The sequence below is a fragment of the Dermochelys coriacea genome, chromosome 1 (assembly GCF_009764565.3).
Source record: "Dermochelys coriacea isolate rDerCor1 chromosome 1, rDerCor1.pri.v4, whole genome shotgun sequence".
In the NCBI taxonomy this organism is placed as follows: Eukaryota; Metazoa; Chordata; order Testudines; family Dermochelyidae; genus Dermochelys; species Dermochelys coriacea.
This window is the reverse complement of record NC_050068.2, coordinates 342,787,680-342,804,668: the sequence shown is the minus strand read 5'-3', so window position 1 is coordinate 342,804,668 and position 16,989 is coordinate 342,787,680. Positions and strand designations below refer to the sequence as shown.

Below are 16,989 nucleotides of genomic sequence, written 5' to 3'. Positions count from 1 at the left end.
TTTCTTAATTGGAATGGTTGATTTTAACAGGTAGAAAATGGATCTTTAAAGCCTTTCACTAATTGTACATGCTGCTTTAAATTTGATCCATTTGTTTTGTAAAACTGAGAGGGAGGAACACAACTTAATTAAAACATGTAAGAAGTGTTTCAAAACTGTCCTGATTTAAATACTACTAAAGTGGTTACCGTTCCTTTAAACATGTTTCTAGGCCTTGGTGAGGATAAACGCTAACTTCTAATATTAGTAGTCTTCAAACTTGGCTTGAGTTGTGAGTCTTTAAGATCTACAAACTGAAACAACTTTGAAGAAAATGATTCAGTGGTTCTGAGAGTCCAAATGTTTCACACTGAATGGCCCTACATCTCAGATGTCCCAGCAGGCTAAGTTACTCTATTATTTTATGACATAATGGGGAAAAAAATTCCAACTCGCTAACTTTCAGGATGCAAAACTCTGATTTCTCCATTAATATGCCATCTTTCTAGGATGCCCGTTAGAAGCAAGTCTAAGCGGCCATCAAGATGTACATGTGACAATGATCTTGGGTGAGCCATCAGAGATTGAACTTGAGACTTCTAGATTTAAAAGTATGAGCATCTATTACCAAAGTTCCTTTGCTCAAAGATTTATGAAACTATACAGCCTATTTGGATTAACAATTGGTGAAACGGGACAAACACCTCTCCACTGGCTACACTTGTGAGCTCATTGCTTTACTGTGTTCCCCGCCTACTGTTACTTTTGCTAGTCACATGTTCAAAATTAGATTGTGACCACTTTGGGGCAGCTCCCACACCTTTCTGTTTGTCCTGTAAAGCTTCTGGAACACTTTCAAGCACTGTGTACAACTGAATGGCTGAATTGTTCTGCCCATAGGCCATATAATGGAGAGACTATCCCAGATTCAATCAGTTTGGTTAGTGGTTTGAGTTGTGTACAGTTTCTGCTCATGAGGTCCCAGTCAGCTGTGCATGTGTTTATATTTTCAGAACTCCAAACTGCTGGACCAGTTTTTGGTCCAGGTCTTTCCAAACAACTTCTCTCCGGGCTGACATCAAGCATGACCAATGTGGGCTCCAAAGACACTCTGTGCCCAAGTTATAAGCAAAGGAAAGAAGGATTATGAATGAAGTTGGACTCTACCTTAACTTTTGTGCATGCTAAGACATGCTACAGAAATCCTGATACCTATGCACCTATTAGAAAGAGATTAGGAATGTGAGCTCAGTCTGGTTCTTACTTGCTTTTCTACTCAGTAAATGCACATTTAGTAAATGAAACATGCAATCTGCATTATTTGTGTTACACTAGCACCTAGAGGCACCAGATGAGATTGGAACTCATTATACATAGACTTGTGGGAGGATTAGATTTTTATCCACAAATGTTGATTTGACTGTATGCAAACAAACTGAGGGGAAAAGTATTTCAATCAATAAATAATCAACATTTACAGATGGGTAAAGAAAAATGCAGCCTGAGACTGTATTAGTCAAAATCTATGACTTAGACTTTTGAATTAGGCTTGTTACAAATAGATGAATGAATGAATAGTAAAAAACAGGTTTGATCTGTTGATTTTAAGGATATTTACTTTGTATATTTTAACATGCGATGTTGACAATTTGTTTTAACCATTAATAAAGATCTAGCTTTTTGAGTGCCTCTACTGTCAATTGTCTGACCCTCCAGAAATTCCCACAACTGTGAAAATTTAAATCAAATAAACTTCAATTTTTTAAAATCATTTGGACAGATATCGAATTCAGTCGAGCCTAATTGTTCTAGGCACTAGATGGACATGCATCTCGTCCTGCACCACTCTAAATAGACAAGCATGAGAAGAGAGGTGTTGGAGATGAAAGGACTGACCCAGGGTCATGCAGCAGGCCACAAGCACAACTGGGATTAGAATCCATATCTGCAGAGTTCCAGTCCAGTGTCCTATTGCTTAGAAGCAGCTAGTCCATTCTGTACCGACCCCAGTAGATGGGTGTGTGTTATGGCTCTATTTAGTTTGCAGAAGGTCCCTCTATTCTTCCCAAAAATCATCCAGTTACTGTTCAGTCTGTATTTACTGGAAATATATTGTGGAAACTGCACTCTGGAAGAAAAAACTCAGAGTTTTTCAGCTTTCAAAGATCCCAGAGTCATCTTTATGTGGATTTAACTTCGCCAATAACCTTTTAGGTCACAGCTACTGAACTACTTCACTTGTCTGCTTAAGCCCCAGTAATCTTGGCTGGCTTTCTAGCTTTTAATTCAGAGACAGCCTGCCACAGCACTACCCAGTAAATGCCCCATTAAGCAGTTAATTATTTCTCTATAATACTAGCTTTTATCTTTAATACAACAGTTTTACTGTCTCTGATAATTACAGTCTCGGATAATTCTCTTAAATCTAATGAGGCGTGACAAGCCGTGCTCAACAAGGCATCACACCATTAACTTCTTACCTCTTCTTTGTCATCTTATCACACAGAATTACTGTCTTTCTAGCCTGAGCAGTTCTAGATACATAACATGTCATTTTCCATTAGGACAGCAAAGAGAATAATCACGGATGCTCCTGCTGCCAGTTAATGGTCAGCTGGGTAGTTTGCTCAGTGGTCTGCAGGTGCTGTTAAACAGCTACTCCCTTCTAGTTTGATACATTTCTCTGCACTGCAACTCTAACAGATCTTAGATGTGGGATTGAAGTACCTTTCTCCAGCTGAACAGCCTTGAACTGGCCCTTAATCCTTTCTCTCATGCACAGAACAAGAGACGCAAGTAGCCTTGAAATTTAATTTTATTGCAAAAAAGGCTCCGTTTCCATCCTTTGATAGCAAGCACTAAACACATTCTGTTGCAATAACGTGTCAATCCTGTATAATCTCCCAAGAGAATTGGTGGCAGCTTGGAATGTTTCCTAACTAGACTGGAAATGGCACTTAGAGAATGTTGGGAATCATTAAGAAAGGGATAGATAAGACAGAAAATATCATATTACTTCTATATAAATCCATGGTATTCCCATATCTTCAATACTGTGTGCAGATGTGGTCGCCCCATCTCAAAAAATATATATTGGAATTGGAAAAAGTACAGAGAAGGGCAACAATTATTAGGGGTATTAGGAGATATTAATAAGAATGGGACTTTTCTGGTTGGGGGGGAAAAGGGATGACTAAGGGAAAGATATGATAGAGGTCTATAAAATCATGACTGGTGTGGAGCAAGTTAAATAAGGAAGTGTTATTTACTCCTTCTCATAACACAAGAACTAGGGGTCACCAAATTAAATTCATAGGCAGCAGGCTTAAAACAAGAAGTATTTCTTCACACAACTCAGTTAACCTGTGGGAAATTTTTGCCAGAGGATGTTGTGAAGGCCAAGACTATAACAGGGTTCAGAAAAGCACTAGATAAATTCATGGAGGACAGGTCCATCAATGGCTATTAGCCAGGATGGGCAGGGATGGTGTCCCTAGCCTCTGTTTGCCAGAAGGGAATGGGCAACGGGATGGATCACTCGCTGGTTACCTGCTCTGGTCATTCCCTCTGAGGCACCTGGCATTGGCCACTGTTAGAAGGCAGGATACTGGGCTACACGAACCTTCGGTCTGACCATTCCTATGTGCTAATGCTTTGCTGGGTAACAAGACTACAATGCTAGAAAGCTTGACTGGATAAACTGGCACGTCATTCACCATCTCTGGAGTTTAGAATCCTCATGAGGCCTAGCATTTACAAACAGGTCTGTAGGATGAGCAATTTGAAGGAGTGCTATCATGGGGAGAGAAGACTGAGAATTGGGTCTCCAACCCAGCAAAAGTAGATTAACATTCAGTGTCCTGGTCCACGTGGATCATCTAATAGAGATTTATTTAGTTTCAACTTAAACTGGATTTCTACCTGCTGTTGTCTGTTTAGAGTTAATCGGTATTAAATTTGCTTTCTCTCTGGTGCGTTGGGTGTTGAGATGAGATCCCCAACTATCCATCCCACATGAGGCTCTAATTGCATCAGTACTCAAAAGCTGAGCAGGGTGAGGCCTGGACAATATCAGGAGAAAGCTATGAGCCATATTTCCGTGAGTTGGAACACTAGCGTCTGTAATCTAAAGCATCCCACTGAATTGCTCCAAGTATGCTGTGAAGTGAAGAGAGTGGAGAGGGCCATTCTGTGGGTATCTGGGTGTGAGCCCATTCAAGGCTTAGATGACTACTTGCAATAGACCCAGATTCTGACAGGATTGCAAATTGCAGATCAGTAGCATGGTTGGTGGTTCTTGGAAGAAAAATTGCAGCGTGCTGCACTAGCTGGACATTCTAGGTAACCCATTAAGTTGGCTTTGAGTGGAAGGGAGTGGCCGTGAGAAATGCACAAATAGTGGTGGTTCTTCAAGTGTTTGCTCATGTCCATTCCATTTTAGGCGTGTGTGTGCTTGCCACATGCACAGGTGCTGAAAGTTTTTCCCTCAGCGGTATCTGTAGAGGACTGGCTCTGGCACCCTCTGGAGTGGCGCCTGTATGCCGCGGTGTAAGGGGTGCCACTGGTTCTCCCCATCCTCAGTTCCTTCTTAGTGCCAGTGATGGTGCTGGAATGTCATCTTGCTTCGGCAAGCCTTTTCTCTCTCAACCATTGTTGCAAGCTTTTCTCCTGTAGATAGTTAAAAACTGTTAATAGTTTTCCTTTAGTGTAGTAGTTAGTTAGTCCTGGATGGGACTCAGCCTAGGGACGCGACATGCCCTAATCCGCAGGCTTCAAACTCTGTGACCGCTGTAAAAAGCTGATGCCCATCAGCGATCCTCACAGTAGTTATCTGAGGTGCCTGAGTGAAACCCACATCAGCGACAAGTGTCATATGTGTAAAGGCTTCAAACCTTGAACAAAAAAGGAGTGGGACACACGTCTCTGGGCGCTCCTTATGGAGTCAGTGTTGGCATTGGAGACATCCAGATCGGACTGTGCCCAGCACTGCTGCATTGGTGCGGAGCACTCCACTGGTGCCCTATTTGGACCAATGCCGATCTCCCTTCCCGGTACCGGGGTCAAAGCAAAGAAAGGCTGGGAGGGGACGATCTCCTACATCCCATAAAGGGAAGGAGAGGGCTGGAGGGGAGCAAAGACCCATGAGGGGCAGCTCCTCACCTCCAAGTGGGAGTCTGGCCCTGGCTCAGGTCAAGCAGGTTAGCCCATCCCGAGACGCGCCTGCCACCCCAGATAGCGGATCGGGCGCTCAGCACCCAGGCATGCCATCGACACCTGAAGCCTTGCAGGCCACACAGGACATCTTAGCACTACCGGTGCCACCCACGCTGGCTACGGTGGTGCCCCGTTCCAGTGGTAAACCTGCCCTGGGACCTTTCCACCAGTCCCCATCAGTGCAGCACCGCTCCTCACCACAGGGAGTGTCCTGCCAGCGCTCGCCCACGCAGAGCTACCACACCTCGGACACAGGGTGGCCCGCCCAACGAAGTTCCGGGCTCTGGACTTGGCACCACTTGTCGGGCTCCAGACGCTGATCTCTGATGACGCAGTGCAGACCCATGGAGGTGCACCTATCCCTTCAGCCCCACTATTGGGACCGCCCAAGCTGCTCGCCTAGTGTTTGGCACCGTTCCGAGGACTTAGGCAGACGGTCCAGGTCTCGTTGCCAGCATCTCTGCATATCCCCTCACCACAGCCCAGGTCTGCCTCAGGCTGTTGGGTCACATGGCGGCGTGTACTTATGTCGTCCGCCATGCGAGGCTCAGGTTGTGATCTCTCCAACAGTGGCTGACAGTCTTCTTCCAGTCCAGGGATCATCTGGACAAAGTCATCACAATCCCACTGAAGGTACTTACCTCCCTGCAGTGTGGACCAACTCGAGGGTGGTCCTGGAAGGAGTTCCATTTGAGAGTCCTCAACCTTCAGTATTTCTAATATTGAATGCCTCTGACCTCAGCTGGGGAGCGCATCTCGGTGAGCTGCAAACCCAAGGAACGTGGTCCCCAGAAGAGCTGACGTTGCACATAAATGTCAGGGAACTCGGAGCAGTCCACCTAGCCTGTGGAATCTTTCTGCCACATCTTTCAAGTCAAGTGGTACGGATGGCTCACGGACAACATGGCCTCGGTGTTCTACATCAACAAGCAAGGGGGGAGCCTGCTCGTCAACTCTGTCAGGAAGCATTCGGACTGTGGGACTTTGTCATCCAGCATGACATCCACCTTGAGGTGTCGCACCTCCCCAGCGTCCAGAATGCGCTGGCAGATCGCCTCAGCAGGTCCTTCTCTCACCACGAATGGTCCCTCCACCTGGAGGTCGTCCAGGTACTCTTCCAAAGGTGGGGAACTCCCTGAGTGGACCTGTTTGCCAACAGGCAGAAGAGGAAATGCCAGAAGTTCTGCTCCCTCCAGGGCCTAGGCAGGGATTCCCTCACAGACACCTTCTTTCTCTCATGGGAAGGGGATCTGATGTACGCATTTCCACCAATTCCGCTGGTCAGCAGGATCCTGGCCAAAGTCAAAGCAGACATGGCATGAGTCATCATGATCACCCCAGCGTGACCTCGCCAGCATTGGTTTGGCATGCTCATGCATCTGGCTGTGGCTCCCACATGGTCACTGCCCATCCTCCCGGATCTCCTCTCTCAAGACCACAGTCGGCTCCTGCACTCGAACCTTCCCTCCCTTCACCTCATGGGTTGGTGCTGCATGGTTGAACCTGGAGGAAAGGGCCTTCTCCAGTCAGGTACAGCAAGTCCTCTTGGAAAGCAGAAAGCCCTCCACCAGAGCAACTTGCTTGGCAAAGTGGAAGGGGTTCGCCTGCTGGTGGAGAGGCATGGCATTTCCCCAATAAGGTTGTCTTTACAGTCCATCCTTGGTTACCTGCTGCACCTTAAGCATCAAGGCCTCGTGCTTTCCTCCATCAAGGTGCAGCTTGTCCAGGGCAAATTGGTGTTCTCACACGACACGTCTACTTGGTTCCTAAAAGGACTCTTCTCACCAGTCTGGGACCTGATTCTGTAGTGGAACCTCAACCTTGTTTGAGAGGCCAAAAATAAATTTAAAAAGTCAAGAAGCTTCATTTTGTCCTTGTCATGATGTTTTGAAGTTTGTTTTTTCTTTTTTCTTGCTTTTGATTTTTTATTTTTTTTTTTTAAAGAACCACTTAAAACCCAAAGAAATTCATTTTGGGTCAGCTGAAAGATGTTGTTTCGACCCAGAACAATTTTTTTTGTTTTCTTATTGGTAAGAAACCCCAATAAATCAGTTTAGCACCAAACTGGTTTGGCTCCCAAACTGAAGAATTAATTATTGGTTCAGTTCTACTTCATGCAGCATATATTTTGCCTGTGGAGCTCCCAGCCACTGGATATCGCTGAGGTGAAGAGTTTAGCAGAATTAAAAAATAAACCACTAGACACATGGATAGCTACTGTGATCCATACCTCTGAGACCTAGAACGCAGAGCAGTAACATAGTCTCTCTGGGGCTACTCAGTAAGTCAACCTGATACCTGAAGCTGGTGCAGAAGGTGGCTACTTGCTTGGCACCAGAGTTCCATGATCTCCACTGGCTGCCTGGTTTTAAGTGGCATATAATGCTTTGGATTGGACCTATTAAGGCCTAAATGGGTTGGGGTCTGCCTACTAGAGGCAGTCTTGAAGTATTCCATCCTGTGCACTATCAACAAAAGCACTTAAGAATATAAGAACGGCCATACTGGTCCATCTAGCTCAGTATCCTGTCTTCTGACAATGGCCAGTGCCAGGTTTTTGAGAGGGAATGAACAGAACAGGCAATCAAGTGATCCATCCTATGTCATCAACTCCCAGCTTCTGGCAAACAGAGGCTAGGGACCCTCAGAGCATAGGGTTGCATCTCTACCCATCCTGGCTGGTAGCCATTGATGAACTAGAAAAGTTCATGGAGGTCCTTTTTTTGAATCCTGCTCTAGTTTTGGTCTTTACAACATTCCCTGGCAATAAGTTCCACAAGTTGACTGTGAGTTGTGTGAAGAAATACTTCCATTTGTTTGCTTTAAACCTGCTGCCTATTAATTTCATTGGGTGACCCCTAGTTCTTGTGTTATGTGAAAGAGTAAGTAACACTGCCTTATTCACTTTCTCCACACTAGTCAAGATTTTATAGACCTCAATCACATCCCCCCTTAGTCATATCTTTTTTTTTAAGCTGAAAAGTCCGTCTTATTAATCTCTCCTAATATGGAAGTTGTACCAGACCCATAATCATTTTTGTTTCCCTTCTCTGTACCTGTACCTGTTCCAATTCCAATATATCTAATTTTTTGAGATGAGGCGATCATATCTGCCCACAGTAGTCTTCAAGATGGGGTGTACCATGGATTTATATAGAGGCAATATGATATTTTCTGTCTTATAATCTATCCCTTTTCTGATGATTCCTTGCATTTTGTTAGCTTTTTTTTGATGGCTGGTGCACATTGAGTGGATGTTTTCAGAGAACTATCCACAGTGACTCCAAGATCTTTCTTGAGTGGTAACAGCTAAGTTAGACTCCACCATCTGAAGGTTGAGATCACTTTAGAGGCCTTTGCCAGTAATGCTTAGGCGTCAGGGACCCCTCTGCTTTGGAATCTATCTCCATGCATGGTCCTGATAAGGGCTGCTGCTTGTTGCGAAAAATCTTTTATAGGTTGAGATTTGTTGGCATATGTAGTGTGTTTAGTTGTTGCTTTTCTAAACTGGTCAAGGTTTAGAGTAATAGGCTTTTGTTTATAAATCAGAATGAAATATGTAGGTACCCTGTGTATTATCTAAAAGTACTGTCACCCCTATGCATTCAAAAATCAGACTTAAATCATGAGATCTTTAGAATCTTTATTTACCTCCTGGTGTTTTTAGCCTTCAGGGGTCACATTTGCAGGCTTTTCCCCCAACTATGAGGGCTAGAAATTTATGAAAGTAAAATCTGTCTATTAATCACAAGATTCTGAGAGCTGGGGCTCTAAAAACACCAAATTGCAAGACCCAACAAAATCACGAGCGGGCAACACTAGGAGAGAAGAAAAATACCCGAGATCCACTCAGTGGTGGGGGAGAAGGTTAGGAAATAACTTCCCATATGGATAGATTATGCCATAATTGTTGATTACAAGGGTTCTTTGCACTTTCCTCTGGAGCATTTGGTAGTGGCTACTGTTAATGTATTACAGGATTAGATGGACTTCTGTGATACAGTGTGGCAAATAGTCTGTTCCCATCAACAAAATCTCCTACCTTATGGAAAAATGCAGAGGGTGAAGCTTGACTAGTTGTTGGAACCCAAGGTTAGAAGTCTGGTACCCAGATCTCCAATCATTACCACGGCTGGTACTTATTATGTCATATCTATATTGCCTTGGCATGTAAAGAGTGCAATCAAGGTGGCTTTGCCTACATACTTCCTATCTGACTTTGGATAAATCACTGAATTCCCCTGTGCTCCAGTCTCTAGAACAAGGATACTCTTTACAAACCTCAAATAACTTATCCTTGCTCCTCTACTGTGAGGGTGAGTAAAGCATTTCTGAGAGCCTCAGTTGAAAGTTGAGGATAGAATGTCCCAGCATCACTTACTTTCCTGTTCCATGCTTGCAGATGTCTGCAGGTATCGTGATAGGATTCCTAATGATGATCCCTTGTGCAGGTATTGCACAAACACATAATAAGATGGTGCTTACCCCCCAAAGAGTTTACAACCAACGTATAAGAGAAGAGACAACAGGTGGATGGGGGAGTACAAGAAAATGAGACAGTGTTCAGTGGCATGATAGGCAGTGCTTTCAGCACATACCTATTTTGAATTTTATAACGTCTTGAAAAGAAAGTCGATTGCAGAGCCTAAGTACAGTGGCTTCAAGGTAGCTGGTCTTATCACCACTTTAAGGCCTGTTCAGACTCCTGCTGTCATCAGCTTAGTAACTACTTGAGCATTGCTAATATAATTAAATAATCATGCCTAGCTACTTCAGCTGGCACGTCTAGTACATTGATAAGGGTTCAGCTATTAGAGTTAACCATATATCCCCTAGTGATATCTTCTCTAATGGGATTATACATCACGCTTATTCACTGATGCTCACGTGTGTTGGTATCCTGTCCGCCTGGCGACATGGCATCACCCAGCTTCCCACTAGATGGCACTATCCATCAATCTATCACTGAAGGTTCAGCTGGAGTACACCAGTGGGAAATGGGATGAGAGAGGGGCAACACTTTTTTTGGAGTTGTAGTGTCTGAAACTTTCTGACCTGGAAGAAAAACCAATCACTGACTCCAAATAACTGTGTCTCCAAGCTGGCAAAGCTTTTCAAAACAAACGGCCTGTTGTGATCCATCTTAGAATCATAGAAGATAAAGGTTGGAAGAGACCGCAGGAGGTCATCTAGTCCAATCCCCTGCTCAGAGCAGGACCAACACCAATTTAAATCAAGCAGGACCAACACCAACTAAATCAGATCAACTTCTGAGTTTAATTACTGACTTTCTCTTTAGAATAAACTTCCTGATTCATATGACTTAGTTGGAAGGCCATAGTTTTTGGATCTGATGCTATACTCACTGCTTTCAGATTGTCAGGTAGTTACCATTTGTATATGACCTAGGGGCCATAACACATTCTGCTAAGCACCACACAAACATGGACTAGGACAATTCCTGTAAGCTCTTTGGGACATCGACTTTGCCCTTTCTGAGACCACCTTACAATGCTCGTGTTGCCATGTACAGTACAAGCCAAAACAATCTTGACAAACAGCTTTTCCAGTCCAAACGTGCCTCTAGCCCACTGCTACCTTGGAACGTATGTGCACAGAGCCCCCCTTCTGCCCCCACCCCCGCGGATGATAAACGTGGGAGCAGTGATAAGTGACTGGGCTAGAAATGAATTGCTGCAGTTTTTCGGTAACTGCAGGGACTTTTCAGTCTTCATCAATAGGAAAATCACTGAGAATAGCCTCCTTCTCTGGGAGTTGTGGGAGGAAGAATAAGAGTGGTATGTGTCAGCCAGCCCAAAGACAGACAGACAGACGGATGCACGTCTGTCTGTCTAACTTCTGGCGTGCAGTTGAAGTAGATGGCTCAAAACTCCAGTCGCTGGGGGGTATGTGGAGTGTGAGGACTTCTGGAGACCCTTGCAGTGGAAACACCTTATGGAAAGCAGGCATCTCAGATGAGGTAACACGTTTGAAGCCAGCTTAGCACAGCTACGGACATCGGCTTCTCAACTGCAACATCCATCTGTATTTGAGAAAGTCTTTCTTCATCTTTCCCTGATCCTGCTGCTTTCACAGGTTCTCCCTATGCTAATGTGATTCCCTCTCCCTCCAGGGCTGACGAGGGAAGCATAGTGATGTAGTCTGTGTGCATGCACACTCTCTGAAATGAACGAGAAATCCCATTACCTGTGCCCAGACAAGTGCTGATCTGCACTACAATTGCATCTTGCATCCACTCCACCCTTAATCTAATTCCCTTTTCAGGAGAGTCTCAAGTGAGAATCTGTGTATCGCTGCAGCCTTTGTTTATACATGAGATAAGGAATGTTGGCAAGGGGTTGCAATATCAGGCTGGGATTCTGGAGAAAGTCAATATATTCCTAGCTCTGCCACTGACTCCTGGTGTGACCTGGGGCCAGTCACTTAAGCTCTCTGATTTAATTTCCTCTCTTTAAAACAGTATGTGGATACCTATCTCACAAGTGGACCGACAGGTTGAACGTGCTCTTGGGCCTGGTCTACACTACATGTTTAGGTCAATGTAAGCTGCCTTACATCGACCTAGCTGTGGGAGTGTCTTCAGTTAAGTTTGTCTCCCACTGATTCTAAATGCTTCTCTGTGCTGATTTTAGTAACACCAGCTTGACTGTTATTGGCCTTCAGGAGCTGTTCCGCCATGCCCCACACTGACAATATAACTGGTAGAAGCGTTCCTGATGAGGCCGCACACCGCCGACACAAGGAGCCAAGTCTCCGCACGCACAAGTGATTTAATAACTGTGGTGGCTGTATGCTGTTGTAAATTAGGTTGATGTAATTTGTAGTGTCAACATGGCCATAGATGGAGGTGCTATGTAGTGTCAAGTTGATTAAATAGAAACAAGACCTTGCTAGGACCTTGCAAAGACTGTTTAGTCAAACGTACCCATTCTTGTGTTTAGTGGGTGTTGTGGTGAGTCATAGTCATAGAATATCAGGGTTGGAAGGGACCTCAGGAGATCATCTAGTCCAACCCCCTGTTCAAAGCAGGACCAATCTCCAATTTTTGCCCCAGATACCTAAATGGCCCCCTCAAGGATTGAACTCACAACCCTGGGTTTAGCAAGCCAATGCTCAAACTTCTGAGCTATCCCTCCCCCCGCACTGAGTTTACTTTTTCCACTATCTTTCAACCCTCTCCTCTAATGTCAGTCACATCTGTCTTTCTGATGAGTTTATTTAATCTGCTTCTGAAGAGTCTGTCAGTCCGCGAGCTATTGTCCTCAGTAAGAATGTGATGGAAACTTTTTGGTTAAGCCTTTACTTTGAGATTATATAACTGTATTTTGCGTGGTTGAACAGGGGTTTGCACTTTTAAGTGTTGTGTGTACCCACCCTATTGCTGTGCCATCTAACCTAGTGCTCTTTGTGTTAGTCTGTGCGTTAGTATCTTGTAATTTCTATAGTTCCTATACAGCGAAAGGCCCTTAAGGTTTGGTCCAGGATGTCGCTTCCGTCCTGCGGCAGTGACATGTTTTAAATGCAAATCCCTCTGCTTTCAAACTTGGGAGATGTAAAAACGAAATTGTTCTTATCAAGATGAACTTGCCCACACTGTACATGCTGCATGCTCAGTCGCAGTCAACCATTTGTTAACTCCTATTATGCACGAGTTGGATAACGTATTGATAATGGCGGCCATGACTTGAATCAAGCTTGTAGCTTTAAAACATGACTTTCCATATTTTTGGAGGTTTATAGTGCTAAAATTCACTTCATTTTGGAGTGGGCCAGGTGTCTGTCTCTCTTCTGAATCATTTTTCTCACCCCGAATTAGAAACCATCCTTAGCTGACAATTAGGAACTTACTAGGGTAACCGTGGCAATCCGGTCACTATCTCTGAGGCTTAAAGAGACTACCAGGAGGTAGGAATGGGAATCAGAAGTTTTATAGCTCAGATTAGACTGATAAAATCCTAGACGTCCGAGGTAACCCAGTGCAGCCAGCTGCCACTGTAGGGTTGTCTGCTACTGTCCCCTTTTTTTGTGGTAAGAAATACTGCACTCACATCCTTCATATCCTTGAAATTGCAGTGCTGTGTTTAAAAGTAGGCAAGCTAATAACAGCAGACACCTGGGGCCAGCGGCATGCCTGATTCCAAGAGTGGTAGAGCCTGAGCCAAGCTAGTGAGAATATTTCTGGTGTTAACTGTCTGGTAGTTTTATAGGTGTATCATCAGTTCTCGTCTCTGCTCATGCTCCAGCTTGCAAAGCTCATCTGGATCCCTTGGCTTGGCCCCGAGTCTCCCGGCTTGGCCAAGTCTAAACGGTAGAGTCTAGGCTGGGGTGGGTAAACTTTTTGACCAGAGGGCCACGTCTGGGTATGGAAATTGTATGGCGGAAATTGTATAAATGCTCATGAAATTGGAGGTTGGGGTGCGGCTCTGGGTGGGGGTGTGGGATGAGAGGTTGGGGGTGCAGGAGGGTGCTCTGGGCTGGGACCCAGGGGTTTGGAGAGCAGGAGGGGGATCAGGGCTGGGCCAGGGGGTTGGGGCATGAGAGGCGGTCAAGGGTGCAGGGGCCAGGTGGCGCTTACCTCAAGCAGCTCCCAGAAGCAATGGCATGTTCCCCCTTGGCTCCTACACGGAGGTGCTGCCAGGCAGCTCTGTGTGTTGTCCCATCCACAGGCGCCACCCCTGCAGCTCCCATTGGCCGCAGTTCCTGGCCAATGGGAGCTGCGGAGGCAGCGCTTGGGGCAGAGGCAGCGTGTGGAACCCCCTGGCTGCCCCTACGTGTAGGAGCTGGAGGAGGGACATGCCACTGCTTCTGGGAGCTGCGCGGAGCCACAGCATGCGTGGAGCAGGGCAAGCCCCTGACCCTGCTCCCTGGCTGGAGCGCCAGAGCAGGGAAACCCCTGGACCCTGTTTCCCAGCAGGTGCTCGAGGTCTGGATTAAAACATCTGAAGGGCTGGATGCAGCCCCTGGGCCGCAGTTTGCCCACCCCTGCTCTAGGCTTTCTCCATGGTTCTCATGTGACCATTGTCGCATTTGTTAAAGTCTACACTAGATTGCTTAAATATATGGGTAACCCTTTTATCCTAGCCTAGAGAAGGCCTTAGTGTGTCTTGGGCTGAGTATAGCAGAGGCAAAACAGACTCTAAAGAAATATCAGGGTTTGTCTTAATCATCCTACTTTCTAATCTTGCTGCTTACTCCAATTATACAGTAGGGTCTCATTTCCTTGTAATTCTGCTCTTTAATTGCCTGTCTTTACAGTAAAGCGCTTTCAGGAACCAAAAGAAGCGAGGCGTCCCTGGAGGATATGGTGAGAAATAGCTTTTTTTAAAAGCTCTGAACTAAGGGGAATAGATTCTGTCTCTCCGAATGGCTTTTTATGTTTACTCTGATAATTAATGGGCTTCTAGGTCCTTTCTGTTCCTAAATGTTCAGCGTGGAAACAGTGAACAGACTGAAATTCTCAGTGGTGTTACTTCCTATAAAATTCCCATCACAATATGGATGAAATTGACTGCACTACTGTAATCCTTGATGCTGCATATTTGGCCCTATTAACTTTTACTGTTAGTTGAGAAGTCTCCAGGCATTACCAGCTCACTAACAAGTGAACTATTTATCATTAGCTCCAGAAAGCTTTATGCAGTTCCCAACATAACGTTCGTTACACTGCAGCGAAAGCCAAGTTAAGAAGCCTGTTACACCTGTGGTTTTGTAGCTAAGAGCTGTATAAACAGGTCTAATATCAAGGACTGAATGGTCTCATGGCCGTGCAGGAGAACCTCTCATCACTAAGATACCAGCTGAAATCCGGCTCAGACCAGTAGTAATCAAAAGATTTCAGTCTCGTCCTCTTACATGGGCTCTGAACAAAGTTGGTGATTTGGTCCCGTTCCCAGTATACAAATGGGAAAACCACCATCCCAGTTGGCGCTGACTTTCTTCTTGCTGGCAGTCTCAGCCGGGAAACCCAGGCTGAATGGGCTTATGTAGGCTGAATGCTCCTCCCCCGTCCCCACCCTGTTTCCTAATAGCGCCCTCACTAATGCTGCATTCAGTGTGCTGGGGGCTCACATCCAGTGAACTCTCTGAAGTGAATGTTTGGTAATGGTGTAAATCCATGAGTTGTACTTGCTGCTCCTTGTGGGGGTGGGTTTTTCAAAAGCACTCGGCACCAGCCTACCTCTGCTCCCATTTACTTCAATGAGGGCTTCTGGGAATCCCACCTGTGAATTACAAAAGCTCCTTGTGCCAGGCTTGATCTGAGGTCCCCATCTTCACAAGTGGGATTCGTGTGCCAGCTAATACTCTACTGCTGCTATTGGAAAGGTTGTTGCATCTATTCTCTTCAGGTTTTATGATACCTCCAAGCAAGCAATAGGTGCCCTCTTCATCCATTTTGCTAATGTTTTCCTGTCGGGTCATACTGCAGAAGATCCCTGCTCTCTGTGAGTATAGCAGTGTGCTTGTGTAACCCACACACCTTCGGGTGTGGTGTTCTGTCCCATTTAGTGGCATTGAGACCACTTAGAGACTAATGAGTTTGTTCTACAGCCTTGGCTAACAGCTGGTTAGCTTTTAGCTCATGAGGTAGAGGCTTATGCACTAAGCTCCAGAGGTCTCCGGTTCGATCCTTCCCGCCGACACCCAGGGTCTATCGGTGTTATACTTGCATTAATGTTCTCTAGTTGGGCCTGGGGGAATCTAAATGCACTTGAATCTATTGTCTCTGCTATCGAAACAGACGCTGATTTAGATCCTGTGAATGCTGTTCATTGCGATCTAGCAGTCTGTGTTTCTCGTCTGGGTGGAGGCTTCCAGAGTACCTGGCACTCTACCGAAAGTGAATGTGCACCTGCGTTCCTGGAGTGCCGCTGCAGTTGTCTGGGAGGCAGTGCTGTCCAGTGGCTGAGATTCTGGAGATAGGGGCTCCGTTGCCAGCTCTGACACTGACTTGCTGTGTGACCTGTTTGGGGCAGGAGAGGGAAGGTCTTCCCAGTCCTTGTACAATATCCATAGGTCTCAGAGTAAAGTGCCATATACATATTGATGGATAATATATTTGCACATTGTAATTGCATTTGGTACGTATATGCAAGCTAAATGTGTAATTGTCTCTTGCATATCTGATGATCTGAAATCAGGCCTTACAGTGGAGAATCCTAGTTTAAAATGTCTGCCTTTACCTGTGCATTAGTACTTCATGCTATTAAAGCCGTAAAGGTGTGTTGAAATCTGTTACTCTTGTTTTTCTGTCTGATTTTTATTCAGTGTCGCTTTCTGGCTCTCCTGCACTAGCATTTGCATTCACGCTGTTGTAGAAGGCTAGGGGGAGGGGAGTAAATCAAAAAGAAAGAGTTTGCCTTTCTTTTACGACAGATCATTTATTCATACTAGCCTTAACTCCTCCTCAGTGTTTTTGACTAACTCCATTAGAATTCTTGGAAACTTCTCTGGCCTTTGATATACTGGAGGTCAGACGAGATGATCGCAGTCGTCCCGTCTGGCTTTAGAATCTCTGAAAACCCAGCTATAGCTTTTAAAAAAACAAAACCCAGTTGGCTCAGAAAAAAATTGGTAGTATCTCTTTAAATGGTGTTGGCCCAAAGTTGAACCTACTATTCTAGAAGAGTATCCGTTTGCAAAGCCTGTGATTCTTTATAGTTTAAACAAAAAACAAAACAAAAAACACACAGCAGAGCTCTGTTCCCCCATTTCCTTAACATATATGTTAATTTTAGGTAGGGTTGCCAACCCTCCCGCTTCGCCGGGAGTCTCCCG

At 45.2% G+C, this 16,989-nt stretch overlaps 1 protein-coding gene across 1 annotated transcript in view; it reads left to right on the top strand.

Annotated features, from left to right (window-relative positions):
• LOC119843349 (store-operated calcium entry regulator STIMATE-like) overlaps nucleotides 1-16,989 on the top strand; it is a 75,587-nt gene that overhangs the window by 25,747 nt on the left and 32,851 nt on the right. The window contains exons 3-4 of the mRNA XM_043508418.1: nucleotides 14,470-14,518; nucleotides 15,561-15,656. Coding sequence (XP_043364353.1) covers nucleotides 14,470-14,518; nucleotides 15,561-15,656 — 145 coding nt within the window. The remainder of the gene's footprint in view (nucleotides 1-14,469; nucleotides 14,519-15,560; nucleotides 15,657-16,989) is intronic.